This window comes from Scomber japonicus, chromosome 8 (assembly GCF_027409825.1).
Source record: "Scomber japonicus isolate fScoJap1 chromosome 8, fScoJap1.pri, whole genome shotgun sequence".
NCBI lineage: Eukaryota > Metazoa > Chordata > Actinopteri > Scombriformes > Scombridae > Scomber > Scomber japonicus.
In genome coordinates, this window is record NC_070585.1 from 24,226,216 (window position 1) to 24,239,281 (window position 13,066).

The 13,066-nt window shown below is 39.4% G+C and overlaps 1 protein-coding gene across 1 annotated transcript in view; it reads left to right on the forward strand.

The window, feature by feature from the left end:
* The first annotated feature begins 8,841 nt into the window (after positions 1-8,841).
* Positions 8,842-13,066, forward strand: part of fgfrl1a (fibroblast growth factor receptor like 1a) — a 68,406-nt gene continuing 64,181 nt past the window's right edge. Inside the window, exons 1-2 of the mRNA XM_053323490.1 lie at positions 8,842-9,279; positions 10,876-10,979. Coding sequence (XP_053179465.1) covers positions 10,916-10,979 — 64 coding nt within the window. The 5' untranslated portion in view covers positions 8,842-9,279; positions 10,876-10,915. The remainder of the gene's footprint in view (positions 9,280-10,875; positions 10,980-13,066) is intronic.

Consider the following 13,066-nt stretch of genomic DNA (forward strand, 5'->3'; position numbering starts at 1 on the left):
CATCAGGTATAATAGAGGCGAAAGAGTAAGATGACACTGAGTTAATTTGAAGTCGGTCAGATTAAATCTTTAAATCAGAGTCAAAATAATTTCTGACTTCCTGTTGGTGTTAGGTTGCATCTTTGGTTGGTCCAGAATAGAGGGCTTCGGTCGGTGAGTAGAGTTGTGATGATAGAGTAGTGCTGGGGTGTGACTGGATGATAGTTGCCCCTCTCCTATCTCGCACCGCATTTGTGAACCTAGTGCTAAATCACTTGTAGAAAACCTGATTCTAGGTGAGGATTTCATACGTAGCAGAGCAGCTCACTCGCTGCAATCTATTGAAAATCATCCCTTGATCCACCTTGGGCGCGATGGACTGGTGGGTTACTGGGATGGTACACTTGTCAAATGCTTATGCAAGGTAGACTTACGGAGAAATCAGGAAGGACACAAACCTCCCATGGATCCGAAGACAAAAAATGTACTTGATTTTGACTCTCACTACTAATAATGAATGTAAAAAAGCAGACAATAAATACTCTTCTTTTGAATTTTAAACTGTGAGGTTGATTTGAAACTGTACGGTGTTACAGCAATGTCCATCATTTATCCTATGCTATCTGCTGGTGACTTGTACTTAAGCAACGTTGCTGTTTTATCCAACCTTGGAGGGTTCAAGTAGTATGGAATACCAGGGGCACGAAAAAAGTATATGCTGTACCTTGATTTTTTAAATATATATAATATATAATTTATTTAAAATATAATTTTTAAATATATTTTCTTACATTTTTGCACAAAGATTGTTCATACATACAAAAGTAAAAGAAACTACTTGTAATAATACATCATAAAAACAAGCATTTTGGTAGTTGAGTGGTTACCGCACACGCCACATAATGGCAGCATGTCTGGTTTGATTCCAGTAAAGGACCTTTGCTGCACGTCATTCCTGTCTCTCTACTCTCTCCCTGTTTCCTATTGGCTTCTATGCCATGTACTTTCAAATAAAGGCAAAAATTGCCCACAAACAAATCTGATAAAAAAAGAGAAAAGAAACCATGCCAAACCCTTTGGCATCAAGCGTCTTTGCTCTCACTTTAGGCAGAAACTCCCAGCTACCATCTGCACGATTTCAGTAACCCAATTTTCAAGAGCTCAGGCTTCCACAAGGGTTACCAGGGATGTGAAATACACGATACAGTATATGATAGTGTACGAGAACCACATGTCAGAGTACCAGGGGCACAGAAATGCATGATAGTGTACCATAACCACATGTCAGAATACCAGGGGCACAGAAATGCATGATAGTGTACCATAACCACATGACAGTATACCAGGTGCACGAAAATACATGATAGTGTACCAGAACCACGCTAGAATACCAGGTGCATGAAAATACATGATAATGTACCAGAACCACAAAGCCAAACCCCTTTGGCACGAAAGCAATTTTGGTCTCACTTCAGGAGGATGAGGTGAGGGTCTCAGGGGGTGTGTGGCTGCATGTGTATCCCAGAGATTAGTGCCTAAGTGAGGCTTGGCAGGTAAGGATGGAGAGAGAGGCTGATGGAGGTGGTGAAGCCCCCACAGCTGGTAGAACTGAGCTCAGGCTTCCAGATGGGTTACCAGGGGCACAAAATACAAGATAGGGTACCAGAACCACGTGTTAGTATACCAGGTGCACGAAAATACATAATAGGGTACCGAAACCACAATGTTAGTATACCAGATGCATGAAAATACATGATAGGGTACCAGGACCACGAAGCACAAGCTGTGTGTGTGTGTTTTACCTCTGCAGTTTTACCAAATGTCAGGCATCCCCAAGCTGAGAGAGAGACAGAGAGAGAGGAGACGAAAGGCAGAGTGAAAAAATGGGAGAGTGAAAAAAATGACAAAGTCCCCACCGCAGACTGAGAGGGTGTGTGGCCTGGTGTTTTATCCAAGGAAGGAGGGCTTGTGTGGGGCTTGGCAGGTGAGGATGGAGGGAGAGGCTGATGGAGGTCTGGAGAGGGTGTTGAAGCCCCCACAGGCAGCAGATGTCAGACATCCCCAGGCTGACAGACAGAGAGAGAGGAGGGAAAAGGCAGAGTGAAAAAGAGTGGCCCTGACAAGACTTGTAGTCTTATAGCCCACCTCTGTGGGGTGCTCTCTGGGCTGCCTAAACAAGATTTTGTCCCACTGATCAATTGGCATCTGTGACCTGCCAATGGAGGGCCCCTCCCTTGGTTCACCTCTATGGCCGGGGAGAGCCACATGGGGAGGAGATTTTGTCTTTTCTCCCCATTTCTCCCCGGGCTGCCCGGTTTGTAGCGAGATCCAGACGCCCCGTCTGTCCCAGTAGTCCTGACACAGAGCCTGTCGTGGGGTTCACAGGGACCTCGGCCAGGGCACACGAGGTGACTTCTGAAAAAACTGAGTTTCTCGAACCATCTCTCTGTCGTCTGCCGGTTAATCGCCGGTAACCTGAGGCTGTGTCAAGCTTCGGTCTTTGATGCGTCAAAGCCACCTAGTGATAGAATGGGGTGGGTTGGTGTGGTTTCGGCTGGCCACCCACCCACCCCACGACATTGGTGGCTGCAGCAGAAGTCTGTTCTGCATCTCCCCTCTCCCCTCGTTCTCTGTAGATGGAGGAAATTCATTTTAAGATGTCTTAGGGGGCGCCATAGAGCCACTTTCCCATGCCCATTTCTGCGACCCATAAGTTTTCGTACATGTTTAGGCCACCAAAAATACATTTGTTTTAGAAGAAAAAAAGCAGAGCTTTTCCTACAATAGGGCTTTCAAACTGTGAAGTGCTCCGGCCCTAATTATAACAAAACAAAATGTATACAGTTACACTATAGCACTATATATATATAGCATTATAGTACTTAAAAAAACTAGCAAAAAGTGTGCAGTTACTGAAAATAACTAACTACTGAATAACTGAAAATAACAAAAAATGGATATCATTACTGAAATAACTTTGGTTTCAAATTCACCCATTCAAAAAAAAAAAAAAAAAAAAATCCATAATGGCCACTCAGTAAAAGGAACAGCTTAAGCTGCAGCATGATAGCATCTGCAGTGAAAGTCAGGGCATGCAGGAATGTGAGTATGTAATCTGCTGACCATCCATCATATCAGGCAGTCTACTAACAAAAAATTTTACTTCTGGTGACCAGTTTCATTCAGGCAGAGAATAGCAGAATCATATAAAGGTAAATTACATGATAGCATACAGTTATACACCAGAGTCTCATAGCGTCTGGTGTGCATGTGTGTGTGTGCGTGTGCGTGTGCACGCACATGCACACACACACACACAGCTTACTGCCTGTCACAGTGCATGGGTTTCAATGGCGCATACTCAACCATATTCCCACCATGTCATGATGATTTTAGAAGAAAAGCAAGTTCTTACAACTATAGCTGCTATTAAAACATAAAAGACTGCATGTGTGTGTGCTTGCAAGTGTGTATTTGTGTGTATGTTTGTTCCCGTGATATAACCCTCTTCTACCATCTAGTGGATAAAATATGAAGCTAAATTGTAAACCCTATGACAATAAGGGGCTGATACTACTTCTGATGGATCTAATGTCACTTAAATTGTATTTTATGTTGTGTGTTGATTTTGTATAGACATGGTTAAATCTGATCTTTGAATTTACACTACCAAGCGGATAGTTATGGGTCTGAAAAGTGAAGCCAGTGCAAAAGTGCTTTAAACCTGCATTCTCTCTAATGGCCAGCAGGGGACCACTCCTCTGACTACAAAACGGTATGATTGATAGTACAAAAGTGTGAGAAAATGGCGGACTTACCATTAGGCAAACGCAGGCAATTGCATGGGGCCCCGAGATTTCCAGGGCCCCCCAAACATCTCATAAAAACTTATTAATGAAGGTTTATTCGATTTAAATCAATCATTATTGTTTCAGTCTTAATTCACGCGCTTATAAATACATAAAAATGCTTAATCTATCATGATCGTTTTGACTGCTCCCCCCTCCCTTCTCATGCAATGGACTATTCCGTGTTACTGCGCATGTGCAGGCTTGATTAAGGAAGATGGTACCAAAACAAACTTGTTGGCGCAGTCTTGAGAAGTTTTGAGTTTAGAAAAATGAAGCGGAGTTATCCCAGTGGAGCGGAGAAGAGGAGAAGGCGAGAGGAAACTCGACAAGCCCAAGGTTGGGGAGTAACGGATTACATGTAACAGCGTTACGTATTTAAAATACAAAATACGAGTAACAACCTATGGTAACAACGGAGAATTTAACCCAGCAAATATTAACCTCTTAAGCCCGAGAGCCCCCGCCGGCAGGGGCAACAGCTCCCCCCATAAATTAAAAACGTCTCAGGGCAGTTCAACAAGCACAACATGACAGGACACCGTGAATAAACCATAAAAGAAAAATGGACAAGAAGACAGAGAGAGGGGGACGAAGAAAACATCACAAAGAAAGAAAAAGAGAAAAGGGAGAAGGAAAGAAAGACAAAAGGTAAATTTGATAAAATTATACTGTTAAAATGTTTGTTCTCATAATTGACCTTGTTATCTTTTGTGGCGTCTTTTTGGCTATTAAGGTGGGCTGTAAGGAAGGGTTAGGAGGATTCTAAGGGCATGTGACAGACATTTGCCCTAATGAACTATTCAAACATTAGTTACATCTTCATCATTTATCATTAATATATGTTAAAAGAATATTTTATTTACATTTTATTTTTCTTGTTTTTGGCAAATTATTAACCATCCAAAGCCTCTGTATTGCCTAAACACCCCCTCTGTTTAGATTAAATGGTTCAGTCTTGCCTTCAAACCAGGTGCAGCACATAGTAGCAGCAAATTGCAAATGAGAAGGAGTGAGGGGAGTATTTCAACAGCCCCAGAAGATACAATTAGGTTTCCAAAAATGAAAAACAAAGAACAGAAAGACAAGAGAGAGAACCTAGAGGGTGACAATATCAAACAAATTCTTCATTAAAAAAAGGTGGGTCTAGTCCATAAGTGGTCAAAATTAACCTTTTATTTAAGTTTAGTCCACAGTGAAACAACAAATAAGAAAAAAAAAATGATCTCCCTTTGGAGAAATTCGGAGGTGATCACCATTGTGTTGAATTACATGTTACTTCGTATAACTGAAGGGGATCTGTGAAATTTGTTTTATTGTTATTATGAAAAAAAAGAAAAGAAAATTAATAAAAGTCCTTTTCCATGAAAATAATTGGTAGTATACTTGTTGGTACACACTATTTAAAAATCTACTGCTGAATTTAATAACTTGTTAGTAATATCACTTTAGATTAAAATGTTTATTTTAATTGAGAAAATCATTCATATTTAAGCTATATTTATTTTGTAGTGTTTAATAATGTTAAGAGAGTTTTCCATTTAAGAATTTTACCAAAATACAGTTATTGTAAGAGGCAGTCTAAACATGTGAGTGTGAGGGTGTTAATCTTGCATCAAAGGGTGAATTCCACTGTATGCAGAATGCTGCATGAATGTCTCCACAGTGTTATATTTTCCCAACTAAATGTAAATATTACACCATTATTACAGGACTACAAGAAAGTTGTAAACCTGCACAAGTAGAGTATTTTAAAGCTTTGAATGGGATGGTTGGGTTCTGGAGGTGTGGTTACTGCAATTGTGCATGGTTGGTGAGCCCTTTGCGTAGTGGTACATGTAGGGCCCAATGTGACATTTCTATTTGTAATTACTGGACAAACACAGGTTTTACTTATAATGCATCTGTTCTTTTCAAGCTGTGACAGTGCCAACAAGAATCATATTAATTTCAGCCATTATTAATTTGATTATATCCACCTTTGTTTTTCTGAGATGCCTTCTATAAAAAAAGGTTTATTGCAGTGTTGTCAATGGCGTTTCTAAAGCTCTTCCATAAAGTAAAAGAGTGTGTGCATTGGAACAAGCTTCTTCACTTCACTTCCATGGATGCTTGCTGACATCAGCACCGAAATATTTCCTCACAATTTTAAATATTAACCTACTTTGCACTGAAAGAGTTGGTGTGTCGAAGGGGCATGAGAGACAAGACAGAAAAAATGTTTTACAGTATGGAGTCATTTTCATTGCACAGACAGTAAGAAAGTTTGACTTGGTGATACTCAATTTAGACTTTTATAAAACATTATTCTTTTGATCCCCTGAAATCCAGTTGTTTTTTTTCTTTTCATCCCCAGTTAAAGTTTTTAAATGTATTCATTTAACTTTGTTTCTTTTCTGTGGTTTTTCCATTTGTCTCCTGTTCATTTCCAGGTAGCATTAAAAGCTCTTCAAGAGTCTCAGGTTTTCACTTAGGAAATCTGCAGATAGCCCCTCTCCCAGCTGCTCACACACTCGCTGACACTCCTGGGAGTTTGGTCTGCCTTCCCCTAACTCTGAAATAAAACACAGTGTGGTTACAGCGATGGAGCTGGAACACAGCCATGGACAATACTCTGCTGTGTTTCACCGTTAAACCAAATCATTACGGTGAGATGGCTGTATTAAATCACTGATGTAAAGTACTGGATGTCCTTAATGTCTTTCAGTTCACTTTAGATAAATAAGAGGTTGTTTTGAGTCTGAATGCAGGCTGGAAACGGAGTCATTTAAATGTTTTCTGTATGTACTTAATGTACTTATGACTAAAGTAGATTTTTATGATCCAACATTTTGCCTTTGTGTTTTATATCCTGTTTCTCTGTCTTCATTCAATAGATTCAAGAAATGTGTTACCCAGGTACTTTTATATGGCCTTGCTGTCTGCCTATTGAAATTTTCATGGATTTAACATTTTAATCCTTCACAATGCACCAAAATCAAATCCAAGCCTTTGCTTCCATCCTTTGCATATATTTTAACTGATATCTGTAAATAAAACAACAAATTGATAAAGTATCTTTGTAGAAGATTTTCAATATCATTAATTGTGATGTTGTGTGGAAAGAAAAATATAATCAAATGGCAGCATATTTTCAAATGAGAAAAAAGGCTCAATAGTTGATTTATAACGCTAAGCTCCACAGAGCTGAGGGAAACCACTAAGTTAGGTGATCATTTTCTGTGTGTGAACCTCTTTCCGATTATACGTAGTGATTCCATTGTTATTATTTGTTTTATGTTCATATAATTATTGCAGCTTTTAGGAGGGATGAGGTTGTGGCAGACATTTAATAGTCCATTGAAGGGGACAAATGATTGAATTGCTGGAGGTGATAAGTCTCCCTGTGTCCAAATAAAGTTATACAGGGTAAAAACAAAACCCATATCATACTTGGGCCATTCAAAACATGTTGCATCTTAATTACAGAATTCATCATGACATAATTCCATGTGTCAGCAGTAAGTCTTTGTCTGACTGACATAAAATGTTAAAGCTATGGGGTTTTTTTGTTCATTACTTTACTAATTGTGCCTTTCAGATTGTCTATAGTTGTTTTTTCTGAGCTTTTTTGGCAGAAAAACAGCCGAGAAAAGCAGATTTTCCAGGTTGCACAGCAGAACACAAGCACAAAAACACTCTATTGTGAGAGGAGCTTCACTGCTGGGGGGTAATTATCTGGTTTATCAGCATTGAAGTTATTCCTAAGCGTCCCTGTCACTCTGTCACAGTCCCATCTGCCGTAAGATTCATCAGACTGATGCTGGATGACAAGGTTGGTGTGTTTTCCCTCTTATTACCAGGAGATGGCGCTGCTGCTTGATGGTGTAAAATAGAACGATCCTATTTGCTTATTAAAACATATGATGTTTATGCTTGTAAAACCACATAATTGAATGATGTTTCATAGTCAAGAATGCAACATCATTGTGTCTTAGGTAATGATGAAGAGAATCCAAGTTATAAGTTATTTCTTAGACGTAGTTAATCAAACTGTTGGGAAAAAAAGATCAGATCATAAGCTGCCATCGTGAAATTGTAACTTTAAATTTGGAAAGAAATTGTATTTTTCTCCCCCAGAGATATCGATTAGATTACCTGATTAAATACATAATTTGGAGAGAGTAGTGTAGACCATTAATTGATTAAGTCCCCATACAATAAAAACACGTTTTGCTTTTTGTAGATGTAGAGCTTATGTAGTTGAGAGAGAGAGTCTTAAACTACTACGTGAATCATTATTCACTGACCTACCTAGACCATCAGCTACAGAAACCCCACTGTTTGCTGCCTGTTACGGCTGAACTCAGTATGTGAAATCATAATGGTGTAATAGCGTCTGATTGCCATGAGGTGTCAGTGTTGGACCACAGTATTACTAGGGCCAAGCCACCAAAGACCAGAGAGCAAAGCAATGGTAAACTATGCAACAGGAATAGACTAGAATGAGGGGGGAATGGTATAAAAATGTCTAGATCTTTATCATATCGGTATTTATATATTACAAGTATTACTACTAGTAATACTAGACTAAAACAACTATTACTACTGGGCTGCTGCTACTACCACTAAGACCACTACCACTAATAATTATCATAACAATAATACAATAAATAGCACTTATCATTCAAAATAAACTCCAGACCTTACAGCTGGATGCTAGTGGACTTAATACCGTTGCTATTACTATGAAATGATGAAAGTTAATTTGAGTTGATGTCCCCCTCCTCAGCACCCTAAACCGCTCCAAATTTGTCCAGCGCGTTCCCGTTCACTGATTGGCCAGGGCTCTGATTGGCCTGCACTCTGATTGGCTGAAAGTTCCGTGCTGGGACAGTCCGTCGACGCAGTTTGTTTTCTTGCCTGCGGCTGAAATTTTGGACGGTGAACTGCAGCTGGAGGCTATGTGGATATAGTAGTTAGGTTTTCATTTTTATAGAAAACTCTCGGAATAGTTAAGCTAACAGAGGGAGAATATAGAGAAGTACTTTTCTTGTCTTTTCCCCTCTTTCTTTTCCCGGTTTCGTTAGCGGTCTCCTTCGAGTGGTTTACATGCGGACTGTCATTCAGAAATACTACAGCCTGCTTTTCGAGCGCTCACGTGTTTGACCTTACCTTTATATATTTTTCTTCTTTAAAAAAAAAACTTTAATTTACTTCAACATTTTTTTTTGTTATAGCCAAACTTTGTGGCTTCATTTCTAAGGCTGCGACCAGTTGGCGTTTCGGTGACAGTCGCGTCTGTTCAGAGTTGTGATTTATTCTTAGTTTGATTCACGGATCAAGTTATTGAAATCATAAAGTCATTGGAAGTAGAGGTGAGGAGCTTTTTGAGGGATAACGGAATGGTATACGTGCAGGTCACCAGCGGGTAATACACCGTGGATACTTCATCACTGCTGGGAATTTGACAGTAAGTCCGAAAAATGAATGTAATATTACACACGATGTCTTTTCTGTTCCACTCTTTTGTGAATAAACTGTAGGCTATTTATCTCATTTACCTTCCATTTGTACCTTGTGAGCTACTTTGTGATGTGTGTGTTTAGGCTGCAGGTTTAGGTGTTTCCTGATTTTTAAAAAAAGTTTAATTTTAGTCGAAGTTGTGCTGTTTCTTGATTTTCAGCCGGATTATCTACGCAAATTCTACCATTTAAAGTGATGAACTTCTATATCTATGAATATCAAAGTTATAACCTGTTACCCTGCTTGCAGAGTTCATTTATACTATATTCATGAAGTGGTTGCAACTACAGACAACATATCCACATAGTACAATATAATAAGAGAAGGTGAATTTGCCATATTTTATGAATGCTAAGGAGCAGCCTTTATTATTACTGTACATTTCTTAATTCATGTCTCTGTAAATGGTCAGTTTGAATCAAGCCTTCAGTATGAGATCATGTAATGTAGACAATCACAGTTTGTGAGCTTCAAAATCAGTCATTTTTAGCTGTTTTGCATTATGTTTATTGTGAATTTACAGATTAGAGATGTATGCTCTTATCTCTATCAACCAACAAACTACTTAATGCAAATAAGAATGTGCTTGAAACTGTCTCAAGAAGGTTGAAAACCTACTCTTGATTCTTACATGCAATCAATCAATTATCCTTCACTTTAAAAGTGTGTAGCAGTTAGTGGTGAACTGAGACGCTGAGGTTGGCAGATACAGATCAAAGATACAGCTTGTGAAGTATTGAAATAAGATCCCATAATGCTCAAGGAAGAATTTATGTGGCGGACAGATAAAAACCACTGTAAGGAGAGACATATGGACAGGTGGACAGAATAAATCAGTGAGGAAAATACTGTATTTGACTACTGGAAAATCTCCACTTCTGTGTGATAGTCTGGACAGATTTATGTTGGTGTTGAGCCAATGATGAACACCTTATTCTGTATTACTGCTGCAGACTTGTTCTTTCACCTTCAATGTACCCTCCTACCTTTTTGGGAACTTGAGCATGGTTCTTTTGCTGATCATGGAGATACAAATAAATTATAATGTATTATAAAGAAACTAGAAAATTAGTGAAAGCACGTAATGGACAACAGATCATTACAGGCAGATATGGATGGCTTACTCCGCAGATGATAGATTCTATATTGTCTCATAAGTCTTTTTTGCTCTTTTCTCAAATCTAAGGCATGTTTTTACATAGATGCTCACAAGCTGTCAGCCAGTTGCTAGAAATTAATTTTATTCCATTGCGCTAGCAGCTATTTTGGCAGCAGCGAATAAACAAAATCCTGTCAGATGGTGAAATAATGAAGGTGGCTGTTGAGTTTTTGGAATTAATCAGACACTGTGACAGCTGACAATACCACAGTTTGGATAAGATGAGGATTTATAAAGATTTGTGTATTTTAAAACATGAAAATGCCAATTTAAGGTGGGAGATATATGCTCATTGTCTCCTAAATATACATATGTCACCTATTATAAGTTAATGTCACTTTTTAAATGTATTTATTTTTCTTATGATGATAATTACTCTTACAGGTTTAAGCGGTTGGGAATTCATATTCATCACTAAACCAAAATGGAGCTTTTCTGGCTCTGTCTGCTGGTGCTGCAGACGTTCCTGATGTCCACTGCTGCCAGAGGTGAGTGACAGTGACACTTATTTCTGACTTAGACTTAGAGTATGGATTTAAAACCAAAGTATTAGCAATACGGCCGTCAATACCAGCAATAAAACAACATAAGGACAATACTTCAAATCACTGCAGTTGTCAGCATGAGTGAAGAGTCTTTCAAATGGGTACATTTTCTGCTGTGAAATTTCTAGTTTTACATCTTTGCTACTTTGCTGTCAAACTGCTATTCCGAGTGTTTACTGTATTTGATAAATTCAGTAGTTATGAAACATGGCGTTACAATTCCTGTGACTGTTATTCCACACACACACACACACACACACACACAGTCTCACTATAGCCGAGAGCCTGATGGGAGGACAATAGAATCTGCAGGAGCTGACCCCTCCTCTGTCCTTTTTGTCTTCATTATCATGTTGTCTTTGGTGCTACATTAATTGTGAACATTTAAAACTGTTTGTCTGTCTCTTGTTTGGTTTTGACACTTTTTGAACTGAAACATTTGCTCACATTGTGTAATATCTGCAGATTGTTGTCCTTTGGTGAACTGAATGAATGCTTTTGCTCTTTGGATAGTCAGTGAACCTTTTACTTTGAGTCGTTATTCAGTTACTGTCTTGTTCTCTCGCACTTGCTTCAGAACACTGTACTCATGTGGCTTGAAGTGTGGTTACTTTACCTCCTGGTAAATTTGCAAGGATGTTGCCTTGTTAGCCATCATGTCTTATAAAGTATTTGAACAAAAAAATCTAAAATTGAACAACCCTGCAGGGAGGCTGGTGGTCAGGATCAGCTACAGAGCAGTACCCTCACAACTCAGCACGCCACTGTGTTTCTTGCAGTCAAACTAAACATAATAAAAACAAACAAACAACCACTACAGATGCTGTGTATAGATGAGAACGTGTCCCCAGCCTGCAGGCATTATGGGCAGACGGTCATGGAGTTGGCGCCCGTTCCTGAGATCACACTGATGATGAGTTTTCAGCGGGAACAAAGCTGCATTCAGCGAGGCGAGGCCGAGCCAGTGTGCAGACACGGGGCCGAAAGTAAACACAGGGCCATGGACCGCAAAGAGATGAGATTAGATTAGCCTATTAGGGATGTTTGCAGTGCAATGCCACAGCACTTCCTCCCCCTCACCGCCTGCAGTCTGTCAATGAAACCAGGGCAGGCAGCAGTGAGAGATAGAAGGGGGGCGGGGGGGAGAGAAAGGTAGAAAAAAGAAAATAAAGAGGGTGAAGAAGAAACAGGATAGAGGAGGGGTGGGACATTGAGAGACTGTAAGAATAGATGATAACAGAAAAGGGGAAGGTGGGGAGGAAGAACAGGGCCTATGGGGGGAAGGAGTGAGGGGGAAAAAGGGGGAAAATGGACAAGGGAAGGAAGCAGATTATAGGAAGGGGTGTGAGAGAGAGGGCAGGAGAGCATGAGGAGGACAGAAGGAACAAAATGCCATTATGTACCTATTAGAAACTGTAAGTTCTTCCTCATCTTGTGATAGACCAGACTTGAGTTGGCCAACAGATCTGCTCACTTGGCTGAAGTACAGTATGAGGACAGGGAGAAATATAACTGAGGCTGCTATAAAATGAGGTGCAGAAAATAAGACAGTGTTTGTTTGTACATTTACCACAGGGAAGTAATACAGAGCATTTTATGTGTAAATGTAAGGCTTCCTTATTTTGTTATTGCATGTGTAATTCTGAGTGTTGGCAAAGGAGAAGCAGCTGAAAGCCATCCTTGCAGTATGGGGGTATGTGTGCAGGATGCTGGGTTTTGGTGGCCACTAGCGTGGAGGTTATACCATGTAATTTTGAATTTGTGGTTTTGAAATCGGATAATGCGGCATGTCATCGATTATCTGTGTGTCTCTCATCTTTCCCTGTATAGAGGATAAGTTGTAGTATTGAACAAAACAGAAGAATTATATGAACAATGGACTAAAAACAAATGCAAGAAAGTTACAATTTTCAACACATTTCATCTAGTTCCTTCTAGAGCTTGCAATCTTGTGACTTTCAACGCAAATTCTTGCAATATTTTCCTGCAGTTTTACCCAATATTTGTGGACGTTAAAAGATTGCTTGTAC